Source organism: Zonotrichia albicollis, chromosome 2 (genome assembly GCF_047830755.1).
Source record: "Zonotrichia albicollis isolate bZonAlb1 chromosome 2, bZonAlb1.hap1, whole genome shotgun sequence".
Taxonomy (NCBI): domain Eukaryota; kingdom Metazoa; phylum Chordata; class Aves; order Passeriformes; family Passerellidae; genus Zonotrichia; species Zonotrichia albicollis.
Window position 1 is genome coordinate 104,943,282 of NC_133820.1, and position 12,908 is coordinate 104,956,189.

At 39.4% G+C, this 12,908-nt stretch overlaps 1 protein-coding gene across 6 annotated transcripts in view; it reads right to left on the reverse strand.

The window, feature by feature from the left end:
* ARHGEF7 (Rho guanine nucleotide exchange factor 7) overlaps positions 1 to 12,908 on the reverse strand; it is a 116,413-nt gene that overhangs the window by 61,942 nt on the left and 41,563 nt on the right. For 3 of the 6 annotated variants that reach the window (XM_074535949.1, XM_074535950.1, XM_005488010.4), the window contains exons 3-5: positions 8,138 to 8,222; positions 5,583 to 5,713; positions 2,961 to 3,162 (exon numbers count right to left, since the gene is read on the reverse strand). In XM_074535949.1, the coding sequence (XP_074392050.1) occupies positions 2,961 to 3,162; positions 5,583 to 5,713; positions 8,138 to 8,222 (418 nt within the window). Of the gene's footprint in view, positions 1 to 2,960; positions 3,163 to 5,582; positions 5,714 to 8,137; positions 8,223 to 9,241; positions 9,277 to 10,347; positions 10,800 to 12,908 lie in introns of those variants that run through there. The other 3 variants (XM_074535952.1, XM_014267703.3, XM_074535951.1) reach the window with 2 other exon arrangements.

Here is a 12,908-nt window from a genome sequence, read left to right on the forward strand (position 1 = left end):
CACTGATAGAAAACACATTTTGAATTTGAGCTAGCAAAGCTGCAAGTTCTAACCACTTTTAAAATACATAAGGCAAAAAAGAGCACTTTTATATTTCAACCTCATGCTTGAGGCATAAAGGCACTTAAAATACTTCTGAATTGGGGAAATCCTGAAGTGAGGTGTATATAGAGTTACTAGGAAATAAAGAAGAGTGACCAGTGTAAGATTATCAACTCAAGAAATGTCAACTCTCCTAATGAAGACAAACTAAGAAGAGCAGGGACACAGGAAGGCAACAGAAATTGCATTTAACTTAGATGAAGCTTCTTATGAACACCCACCTATTCAAACAACTTCATAGCTTTGTAACAAACAGCATTACATCTTTGTTTCCACAAGGACAGCAGAACAAAAAGTCCAGCAGCAGGACAGTGACAATGCATTTGGATACAGAAGGGAGGAGAATTCCAGAAAAGCCCTCTCTTTAGGATCTTCAAAAATATCCATAAAGCCAAACTTAGCTGAGAATAGAAATGCTCACAACACGTTTAATGGAAACAAGCAATAAAAGAAACAGTGCAGCAAAATTACAACGACGGACTTGAAGTAAGAAGAAAGCAGTGAACTTAAAAATATGGATTAAAAAAGAAGTCCCACTAGTAACAACATAAGCAGAATCGGCTCTCGAGAATGATAATGCCTTTAAAAGTTAGTGGCATATCAAAGGAAGAACAGAAAAAGTGGATGTAAACTGTATATATCACAATTATATACACTGACCACAATCACACAAAAAGAAGCCAAAGTAAGCAGGAGAAGTCAGGTCACCATTTAAAACACAACTAACATGGCCATGAGGGTAGTAGCAACAAAGCATCCCACAGCATGCATACATATATACATGAAGGGGTAAAGCTAATCTGCAACTCCACAGTTCCTAACACACTAAAAAGCTCCTGGTATGTCATGCTTCCTTCCACCACCCCCCATCTTCCTCATAAAAAAATCAATTCCAGACAACTCAAACATATACCTACAAATGCATTAAAGCAGGTTAAAATTACTATTTTGATACATTACACAGTACCTCTTGTGCTGAACTGACAGTAAGAGAACTAGCTATATCCATATCTGAAACCAGAGAGGACAAGTGAAGTTCTATAAAGTACTGGAAAAAGCCAAACAGTAATTTTAAAATGGAGGAGAAAAATAGAGAAAGCTAGTGAGCTACAACTCAGTCATGTGAACTTGGTAATACTCAATGAACTAAGCTTCCTGAGAAGAGAAAAGCATGGGCACAAACAGAAGAAACTTCCATAGAAGAAATTTAACATATGAGACAGCAGTCCAAGAATGCAATAAGTCTTGCAGAAGCCACAAGGGATAAACTGTTGTGGCAGAGAGAATCCACCTATAAAGTGGAAGGAAAAGGATTTGGGAGAATTTTCTTTTGACAGCAAGAAGTGAAACCATGCCAGCCCCAGGGATCAGACAGGGTTGCAAGGAGTCACAAGCATCAGACTGCACTTGGCACTACAGCTTGTCCCTTCCTACTTACTTCACCCAATTGCAGCATTCTTAACACAAGAACCACTTAATTCTTGTTACTGGCAACTTGTGGTTCTTGCATGTTCACTGTTAAAGCACTTCTATTCTAGAGCTTAATTGCCTACCTAGGTTCCAGGAGTTGGAAGAGGTCAAAACTGATGAAATTTAAACAAAATCTCTGCAGCGATGATTTAAATTAATAGCAATGAGGCAAGAGGGTCATCATGGCAGATGCTAAAACACTACAAACCAAAAACAGGCTTCAAGAATTGCTTCTCAGGATAAGTTGCATTTGAGGGATCTCTAAAGAACATTAAAGCCAAGTCTTACATTGTGACTATGTCTGGAAGAAGCTGGTTGGAAAGGACAATGAAGCTGCAGATCTAAGACTAGCACTTTGCAGCAACAGACTGGAGATATTAAACCAAGGAAGAAAACAAGAGGATGCAACCAAAGGAGAAAAGCTAAGTTTTAAAATGGACTTTTGCTCCCACAACCTCACTGCAATCAGGCATCTGAATAGCTGCCTCATGATGGGGGGAAGAAAAAAAAAGCCATGCCAAAGACTTTAGCACAGCCCCAAAAGATGTGTGTTTTCACTGGAGCTGTAACAAAGGAAACAGTGGTAAAGCCTCCCAGAGACCCGGGGTAATTTTATCCTACCAGGCTTATCCCTAATCTCTGAAAATAAGCCAAGACATGGGGTAAAAAAAGGAATTAAAGGAGACAGAGAAATTATGTCACCCACAGCAATATCCTAGTGGATTAAAAAGGAATGTTACTTCTGATATTCAGATGACATTTACAGAAGGTACTTTGACTGTATAAAGTTCAAAATAAAACTTCAGCAGAAGGATGAAGCCTGTGTGAAGAAAAGCTGAAGGCACATGAACAAGAAAGAAAAAGAAAAATCACAAATACATTAGCTTTCAAAAGATGATTTTGATAGAATTGGGTTTCCCTCCTACAGTTGTTTACTTCTAAGTAATGGGATGTATTGAGTAAATTTTAGTTAGGTTTGGAGGTTTTTCTTGTTCTTTTTTTTGGGTTTTTTTTTTTTTTTTTTTTTTGGTAGGAAACCTGTCACTATTTAAACCAAAAGCACCAATTCAAAGTCTGTCAGCATCTGAGTTAAAATTCCATATACTAGGAATTTAGACCAAGGAAGTAAGAGCAGCCCAAACATGACATACAAGCAAACAGAATGGGGACTTTTCTGCACACTTACTGCAGATTCAGAAGCCACTCTATACAGTGAGCTGGGGTGGGGAAGTGCGAGTTCCCAAGCATTAATCATTGCTGTGAATGACCTTCAGTAAATAAAATCAAGCTTAAACAAAAAGCATTAGAAGTTTTAATGAATCAACCAACCATCAGCCTCTACCCAAAGCATGAATTTCTGCAAATATGCTCTCCCCCTCAAAACTCACCATTTGATTTAATTTCTCGTACGTAGTTACTTGGAAACCATCCTGTTTTTCCATTCAAAGTTCCTTCCCACCAGCCTCCTTCTTCCACTCTTGTAACATGAATAATATCACCTTTTGAAAAAGAAAGTTCATCTTCATTTGTCTGTTGAAAATTAAATTTGGCTCTCACCACCAACTGATGGTTGCCGTTATCTGTCATGTCCTAGGAAGAGAAAACAAAGAATAAAATGATCATTAGAGACTTAAACAATATTTTCATGAGCAAAACAGAAATTTTCATAAAATGGAAATAGTCTTGACTCCACACACAACAGTCCCCACACATTTTTACTCAAAAGCCTTTATAAGGTGCAATTTAGCATTTCCACCATTTCTGTGATTTTTAATCTACAGATTTTTATTAATCATGGGAGTAAATATTTTACTTATTACAGCCTCTCCAAATCAGAAAGGATTAACAGCTAAAATGAGAATAATTATTGCTCTCACAAAGAAAAAAGAAAAGAAAACATATACATTTTTCTATAACTAGCATAGACTGAAACTGCCTTTGACAACTACAAAGAAACAAAGGCCTTAGATTAGAGAGTGTTCTCCTAAAATTCTCTGCGCTGCAAGGAGGGAGAAACTGAGTTGGGTTTAATTTAATTTTAGATATATCAAGAGTTTGCAGCACAAAACCTTTTCTTTTTTCCTGTAACAGATCAGGTTAGTGGTTTCCACACTGAAGGTACAAGTCTCCATGGCCTGCCAAAGGAGGAGTGTTCTTTCACAAAACCTACAGAAAGTTACACAACTTACCTTCACTAAGTACTCCCAAATCATTTTTCTGAAGGCTAGCAAAGCTGGAAGCCTGCAGCAGTCAGACTTGCAGCTGTCTATGCACACTATGTATGTGTGTATGCTCATCCCTTACCATGGGTGCAAAGGCAGATTATCACTCTGTCCTAACATCTGAATGTTCTTTGAAGTAACTAGTTTGTCTTCCAAATTAATGATTTTCAAATTTAGCATTTTGTCCTTGGATGTCACTTTGGGTATCTGCACCATTCAAGCACTTCATGAGAGTTTGGGCAAACCTTTATGCTGAAAAAGTGCAATACTTGGACAACTTTAAAAACATTGCACTGTAACTGGGAGAACAGCACTACAAATCATGTTTGTCTCTATCATAACCAAGAATCAATACCTGTACAGCTAAAAACACAGCTTAGTGAGAAAATGACTGTAAGCAGTCCTAGTCAGCTCTCCAGGTAAAAGAATTTCCCCAACATGTCGCCTATATAGCTGAGGCGATGTCAAGACTGCATGTTGTCACTAGGATCTTACATGTCAGCTTAATTCATAACCCCAGTAATCATGTTATTGTATCACAACTCAATATGACTTTCATCAGAGTTAGCAGCTGAGAAACTACAGGAAAATGAGGGCAAACACAACTTTGAAAATGTGCAGAAAGTCCCAAGACAGTGTAAGTCCCAGTGTTTGACAATTAGATTGGCACATTTTCAAGTGCCTCTGCCATAGACGTCTGCTGGTACATTTGGTGCTTTCATCCTCTTTGCTCAACAAGAGAGAATGTTTTGGTTTAGTAAATGGTAAAAAGCCACTCAATAAGCAAAAACATTGCACAGTGAGACCAACTACAAACCCTATGCTCTGCCAGGTTGGCTTTCCAGCAGAGGAAATGAGTACAAACTTGGTGAGAACAGTTCCAAACAAATCATCTACACCAACAAAACCAAACTAGGAATTTCCTGGGTTTGGCCACTAGCTCTCTTTCCCTCCTTCTTGCACCTGTCTCCTCTAACTTTGCACAGAGCAACTCAGATCATCAAAGTGACAGAAACACTGAAAACTCTGATCACTTCAGTGATCCAGCTCACAGCCAGTCCCACCAACTGCTACATCTGCAAACTGAGTGGGCTGTGAACAGCAGAACAGGAGCTTGAATTAGTGGCCCTGGGCAAAAACTTCCACAGGCTCTGCTACCTGATAAAACACATTACACACCTAAGAAAGCCACAGGTAAAGCAGCTTTCATAAGGGACCTGAATCCTCCTTGCAGACCTTCAATGACTAAAAGTACATTTTATCACAATTTCCATGAAGTATGCAACCCTGAATTCAGCTGGGCTATAAAACAATGGCCCACACAACTCAGTTACCCAAAGGCAAGTTGAAGGACCAACCTTGAAATATAACAGAAAACAGGAACAACTACCACTACTGCCAATATTAGAAGTATCACCTTCACAGAGGTTTGAAAAACATTCAATCATCACCCCTAACTCAGAGAGAAAATTAGATTTTTGCCTTTGGAAAAGCAAGTCCTTACACAGAGAAGAAAAACACAAATCCATGAAGATACTGTCTATGCAGAAAAAATGGAGCACTAAAGGAGGAAAAAATAGTTTGAAGTTCACAAAAAGCTGCATGTATTTTGAAGCATCATATAAAAAGCTGCAAAAACAAACGCACAGGCTAAAAATACAGAACTGAAAGAGAAGAAGCAGTTACTTTGCTACGCTATAATTTACTTACAAAGCTCATTAAAAAAATGGGAAAAGAAAGGGGGAAAAAATACCACACCACAGCATATTTCATTCACACAGAACTTACCAAACTCCGATACTGTCCCTGAAAGAGTTTTGAAGTTCTACTGTGTGAAGACTGGGATCCCAAAGAATCAAAGGATTTTATCCGATGAGATGAGGGACGTGCACATACAGAGTCACTGCCCAGCCCTATATCTGTAGGAGGGTGGGGAAAAAAATTAAATATTAGAATTTTAACAATCTGCATCTATAACTTCTGCTTATCTCTGTAAAATTCACATGCTTAAAGCAGATTTGATGTATCTGCAGTTACTCAGTAATTCAAGACTCAAAAATGATAGCAATAAATAATGTAAAATCCTGAGACATCGACAATTTCTTCCCCACACAGACAAGAAAACAACTTGGCCTGTTTAGAGAGAGGAGGGTTAGGGTTGTATTCCTCTATTCCTACTCACTACCAGTCTATTTAAAGGTAATTAACAGCATCATTTTAGCTAGTAGCCAAGAATTTTGACTGCATAAAACTTGCTTGAAGTGAAGCCAGCCACATCTGTTTCTTAGCTCTTCCCACAGCCCCCCATCTCCTTCTCAATTAAAACATTCCTTCCACTGTCTCTTTTTCTACATTCCTTTGCCTCATCCTATTTTTTTTTTTTTTGCCAACTAAGCTATTTTTTCTTCTTTGGAGGGAGGACTAGGAATAGAAGAAAGGAAAATGCTGCTTCTCAAGTAAACAACAACATCCCAAAACATTTCCCCTCTTGCATTTGTCTCTCCTCTGAGAAGCAGACCCATGTGACATGTTCACCTGAAGAGTTGTGTGCCATCAGGGGCTGCTGGGGTCCCTTGTGGGCTGGGAGGCACTGAGGGAGCAGCAGGACAGGGCTCATCCCACCATCCCAGCCAGGAGTGGGGCAGCTGGGGGCACCAGGGCAGCCCCAGCCCTGGACACTGGGCTGGCACATCCCTGGGATGAGGTGTTGCCAGCCAACAAGGGGGGGTGTCCTGTGGCTTAGTGAGCCACAGCCAGCCAGGGGCTGCGCCAAAAGCAGCTCCCAAGAGGCAGGTTCAGTGCTGGCTGCAGCCTCCTTCCTTGTGCCACCACTCCAGAGACTGACACTTCAGTGGAGTGAAAACCCACAGAAGTCCTTCATCAGTAATCATGCCCCTTTCTCACATTCCTCATATTGTAGGAAGGCGTATCTCAGAAGAACCTGTGTATGCCTGAAATTCTTGCAGATCCACGTGGGGATCTGAAATCCATCTTCCAATACCAGAGCAAAGATACAGTCTAAAATGCCTCTACACAATTACCCAGTTAATGAAAATTGTTTGGAAGAACAAGGTTTATGCTTGCTCCTAGGAACAAGACAACACCACAGCTTGCATGTGGTTCTGATTTTTGGTTTCCATACCACCACCACATGCCCTCACCGTGAAAGGGATCAGCCCAGGTCCCTTCTAACCAGCTGCAGTTGTGGCTCTTTGACATAGGCCTTAATCCATAGACATCTGGACAAAACAGCCACACTTTCTCCACGTTAACAGCAAAGGCAGCAATGGCTAGTTACAGCAGATTTAAAGATGTACTGCCCTGGTTTGCATTTGCACTTACCCTTGAGATGAGAGGCAATATCTCCAACTGATCTAAACAGCTTCAAAGAAGTCAGTGGTATTACTCCAAACCCATTCATTAAAACTAAGATTTGGTTGCAAAACTTAATTTTAAGGGGTGCTTTCTAACGCAAGGAAAAAACCCACCAAAACCACAAAGTCTCTCATGAAACAGATGAGAGATTATAAATGTGACACGATACTTATCTCATTAGTATTAAATCAAGCAACACTTATGCATCACTGACTTTTCTATCACCTTTGCTTCCTTGCACAAAAACTGACACATATGGTTCAATTTCAGACTCTTAGACTCTGACCTGATGACCAGTACTGAAACCTGCTGCTGATGGTGGAACAGGAAGAAACCAAAAGGGCCAATGTCAACATTTCTTGACTGTCCAGCTGGCAGAATTTAGCACAGCCTCAGCCTGCAATGATGGATGGACACCTCTCACCTGTCTGTTCTTCCTACAGCTCTCTCCCTTCCTATCAAAGAACTTAAGGTGAGTGGTTCATGACTTCTAGCTGCTAAATGAATGAAATATGTGGCTAAAGGGATCAAAGACATTGGATATCCTTTTGGTATTGGCAAGAAAGGATAGCACTGGGAAATGTAGGCTGGGGAGGGCAAAAATGTTGCAAAGTCGTTCAAATAGGAGAATGACAGAATGGAGCAAAAGTCAATTCCAGCAGTTCAAACTGGGACGGAAAAAAAAGAAAGACAACCTAAAAACCAGGCCTTTCTGAAAAACACATTTTTTCTAAATTGCTTGCCAATTTAAAGGCTTAGCCTTAGCTCTACCACAAAGCTTCCTTCTGCAGAAGACATGACTAGAGAACCCAGAGCCACTGCAAAGTTTTAAAAGCATGAACTTCAACAAAAGCTCATTCAAAATACCGCATATGTTCACTTTATCATGGGTACAACACAGATATAAAAATACACTGATGCAAGTGAAAGTAGCAGTAAGCCAGCACAAGACAGAGCAGCCTACTTACCTGCAGTCACCTTATTTAAAGCCACAAGAGAGCTAAGAACTTTGCTGAAATTCTGCCCCTGATACAGGTCATTTGCATCAAAAGTCTGAAAAAGAACCAAAAAACAAGTAGTTAAGCAGTTAATAAAAAAGCCTTTAAGCTTGTACATACAAACCACAACTGTAGAAGCTATTGCATGATCAAAGTATCAGTCTTTTAGTGGTTGTTATGAACCAGTAAAGGGGAGGGTTCTCCTTAAAAAATTTTTAAACCCCAAATTTTAAACTATGACACTTTTAAATGGAAAGATAATATAGCAACAGCTGCATTTGAAAAAAAAAAAACTGAAGAACTGAGAAAGTAAAAATGTCAAGTATCATTTAAGTTACAAGAATGTTGAATAATACAAGTATCAAGAAGTTTTCCTAAGACATTTTGGCCAAAAAAAAGTTACTGTGTACTATTACTCTTGGCATACTCTTCTTTTTCTGTAGCAGTGCACAGGCATTGTACCTGATTTTTCATAATGTACTTTAAAAATAACTACTACAACCTACATGCCATCTCTTTACAAGATGCAGAGGACAACAGCATTCCTGAACATTAATGAATTTTAAAAGAATTAAATTGCTAGACAGGTTAGATCAAGGATGAGGTTTGGGAAGAGGACAGATCAAAGGAGAGGTTAATTTTATTTTTATTTTTTAACTGTGCTAAGGCAATCCAAACCTTGAATTATCTTGCAGAAAACACTCCAGCAACTTTCAAGCACTGGGTGATGACATTTAACATCTGGATTTTTTGGGGGAAAGAGGACATTTTTTCAAAAAAGGAAAAAACCCCACAAACCCATATTTGCCTGAGGTAATGGAAACACTCAAAGTCTCATGAAAATAGCTCTTGCAATAGATTCTGCATAGGTTGAAAGAACTCACAGTACTCCTTTGTACAAGACTAGAAAGCTGACAATAAAAGACAGCTGCTGCAGTTCTTCCAACTGATTTAGGAAACAGAAAGATATTTAGTTTTCTGCAATGAAGCAGTTTTCATCTAAAAAGTCAACAAAAACCAGTTCACTTTTCTGACAACAGACCCATCCCACAGACACTATCAGAAAGTCCTTACCCAGAAAACAGCCTTCACAGACAGGAGAGGAAAAACTCATAATCCCAGGGGAGAAGCGAGAAAGGAACAAAGAAAGGCCAGTTTAACCCAAGAGAAGCAAAAGTGTTAACAAAAGCCATGAAAGTAACCACAGAAGGGGCTGCCAGACCAGCTCTGACTGGTGATGCAATATCACAGAAAAGGTAGAACAGATTTAGAAAGCATTTAATGACTGTGTTACAGTAAAAAAAAAAAAAAAGAATTAAAAAAAATCCCAATGCATCCACACTATTTGAGGGTTTGAGGTACCTGCATACATTCACATGCTCATTTCCCCCCTTAGACTGAGGATCACCTCTGGCCCCAGAAAGCAGCAGTTCTAGCTGGGCTGTACAGCTGCCAACATCCCTCAAGCTTGAGTAGCATTTACACAGCTCAGAAAAGCAATGCCACACAACACACACAGCATCAAGCAGTCAGAACCACACAACAGTGTACTCCAAGCAGTTATTGCTCCCATAAACAAAGTCAAATAACTACTTCAACAAGTTTCACTGGACTACAGATAATTTAAAAAGACTTCTCTTAGTTATTTGAAGCTGTAAGTAGTAAGGAGAGGCACCGGGGAATTGCTTAGATGTGAATTTTGTAAGGCTTTTCCTCAAACACAAGGAATATTAAACGATTATGTACACAAAAAAGGCATTAAAGAGAATAAATAATCTGATTTAACAAACAGAAATGATAGATTTTATTAACAGTATAATTTACAAAGTCAAAACTGAGATCAGCTTAACCTCTGCTCAAATTGAGGGAAAAAATTAAGCTGCTATGAAACAAGAAAGTATTAAGAGTGTGAAATTTCCATTATTGCTACACACTTATTGTAGTAGTTTTTAAACAAACAAAGTGTAAGTAAACTTGAAGTGTGAACAGAATCACAAAAGCCTGGCCCTGATCCTAAAAAAATTAAATACACAACACAGGTGCTCATGCAGAAACCAGACCTGGATCAGAAAGGGACAACAAGGGAGAAAGAGAATGACTAAGAAAGGGAACATTTCAAAAAAGGTTACAAATGATAGCTTAAACTTACAGAGCCTTAAAACAACCCATTTTCATCTCACCTTCATTCTGGATTCTGATAGAGCCAAGAGCTCCCCACAGTCAGGCTAACTTGAGAACAAAAGGTTGAGAGGAAGCCCCGTTTCCTGCTACACTCAGACTATAGGGGGAACCAAGAACAACTTGATTGGATCATCCCAACACGTAGAGTGCCATAAAAAACCTGTATCCAGGACATGCATCCAGCCTGCTCACAGGAAACAGCACAATGGGAGGATGCAAGAAACATTTGCTTCCTTGTGATTTTACATGAAGCAGTTCTGACAGGAAGCCACTCTCAGCAGATCATGGCAGTACATTCACCAGCAGCCTACAATAAGGGGGAGGGGAACACGACACCCTCCAGAGGGGTCTTCTCCTTACATGGCAAATGTGTAAGAAATAAATAATCTAGAGAGGTAAAAGGGTAAGGGAAATAACATAAGTGCTCTAAAGAATTAAGGTTAATTCATGATTATAAACCCCTTATCTCAAAAAACAAAACAAAAAAACAACGGAAAAAAAACCAACCCCAAACAAACCAAAACCCAAGGAAATACACAGCCCACAAAAAAAAAAAAGAAAAAAAAAGAAGAAAACCAAAAAAACACAAAAAAACCCTGAAAACCCAAAAGACCTCGCCAAAACAAAACAACAAACAAACAAAAAACCCACCTACTAACCACTTACACCCTTCTCCCATCTCAGTGGAGGTTTGTTCATTTTACAATACATCTGAAAACTTTGACAGGGTAAGAAAATCAAGTAATTAGAGAAAACAACCTACTCCAGGTTTTCAAGGAAAGTCTGATTTGCATGTGGTCTGTAATCTTTATACTGGTAATTATGGAAAAATCATCTGTAGAACTGACTCTAAAAATTTATCTTGATGTTACAAAGAGTAACTTCTCATTCAGTGACACAGGATGGCAAACAACTCCCCTCCACCATGCAGCACTCCCAAGTCTTGAACTGCAAAAATCAAAGCTGGATTTTGAGTTCCAAATATCAAGCCAGACTATTTTTATAACACAATATATTACCAAATAATAAGATCTGCATACTAAATAACTTCCATAATACTGGTATAACCCACTTTTCTAGTCACAGCAGAAGCATAACATGAATTCAAAGCTGCACATCCCTACAGCTCTGTAAACCTAAAAACACAAACACTTAGAAAGGTATTACTTAGCAAATATCAAGATTTGCCTTTTGAATAGTATGCAACAGGTATATATAGACATTAAACAAAGCTTTATGGAAAAAATATTTCCAATATGTCCTCAACTTTCAGGCAAACAAATTTTATAACTCTCAGGTAGAGACTCTACCTGTGATGAAATTCACCCTCTTGCTCATTCAATCCTTACTTTCCACCAAGAGTCAGATTAAACATTAGTAGAAATACAAGAATAAAACTGTCATAAATCAGATAAGGACCAAGCTAAGCTGAATCTTTTGACTAATTATTTAGCTATACCTTTGTTATTAAATACCACCAAATTGCCCACATGCACATATGCCTTACGTAAGCATGAAGATGAGAGGAGGAGAATGGGCGATGCTCAGAGTGATGGTGTTTGTCTTCCCAAGTCACCACTAGGAGTGATGCAGCCTGCTTTCCTGCAGCTGGCTCAACACCCATCTGCCTGCTCATGGCAAGTAATGGATTCACTCCTGGTTCTGCTTTCTGGCACACACAGCTTCAGCTGCACCCGTGACACTGCCTTTATCTCACCTGGGGAGTTTCCTCTCTCCTGCACCCTTCTGAACCTCCCCCCAAACCCCACCAGGGCAGGGGGAGAGTGTGCCTGCCTGGGGCTGCACCACAACACCCCCCAATGGACACCACGTTCTGAAGGCAGAGCAGACCAGGCCAGCAGTGACCTACAAACAGAACTATCAATAACACTCTGGAGTACTCTGGCACTTCTGCTCACTGCCTGCCAAGGCCTGCCAACTGCCTACCCCACCACAGATCCTGGCTTCCCTTTCCACGCACCACACTAAAACCAAACACACAAGCCTGGCTTCCCACAATTACATATGCATTTTCTGCCCCCAGACTTCAACTGGCTATATACTTTGTTGATTACAATTCTATGACCTCTTCCAGGTCATCAATGAAATGTTACATAATGTGGTTATGTAGTAACAGCAGCAAAACCCCTACAGCAAGATATACACTGGATGGTCATTCTCCATTTGGAATTTTAATGAAGTTTATTAATAAGGCAGATTTTAAATTCTTCATCACAGCCATTTTCACTTTTCCATCACTGACATTTCTTCAACACCAAACAAAATGCTGTAGAGATTCATTTCATCCACATACTGGCTGTTCAACTACCACATTTACCCTCTGATTCTAAACAAGATTAAACTATGCATGGATCTGCTTAAACTCCATAGCATTCAAAATTATCTGAATGTATTATTAGGACCATTTTAAGTCATCCAAACCACAAACCCCCAGTGGATGGAGACTTCTGTTCAGTGTTTCTCATCTAATAAGAATAAGGAAATAAAACTAACAACAATGCTTATCCCTCATGTCCCTGCAAGAACCAGTGCCTACTGA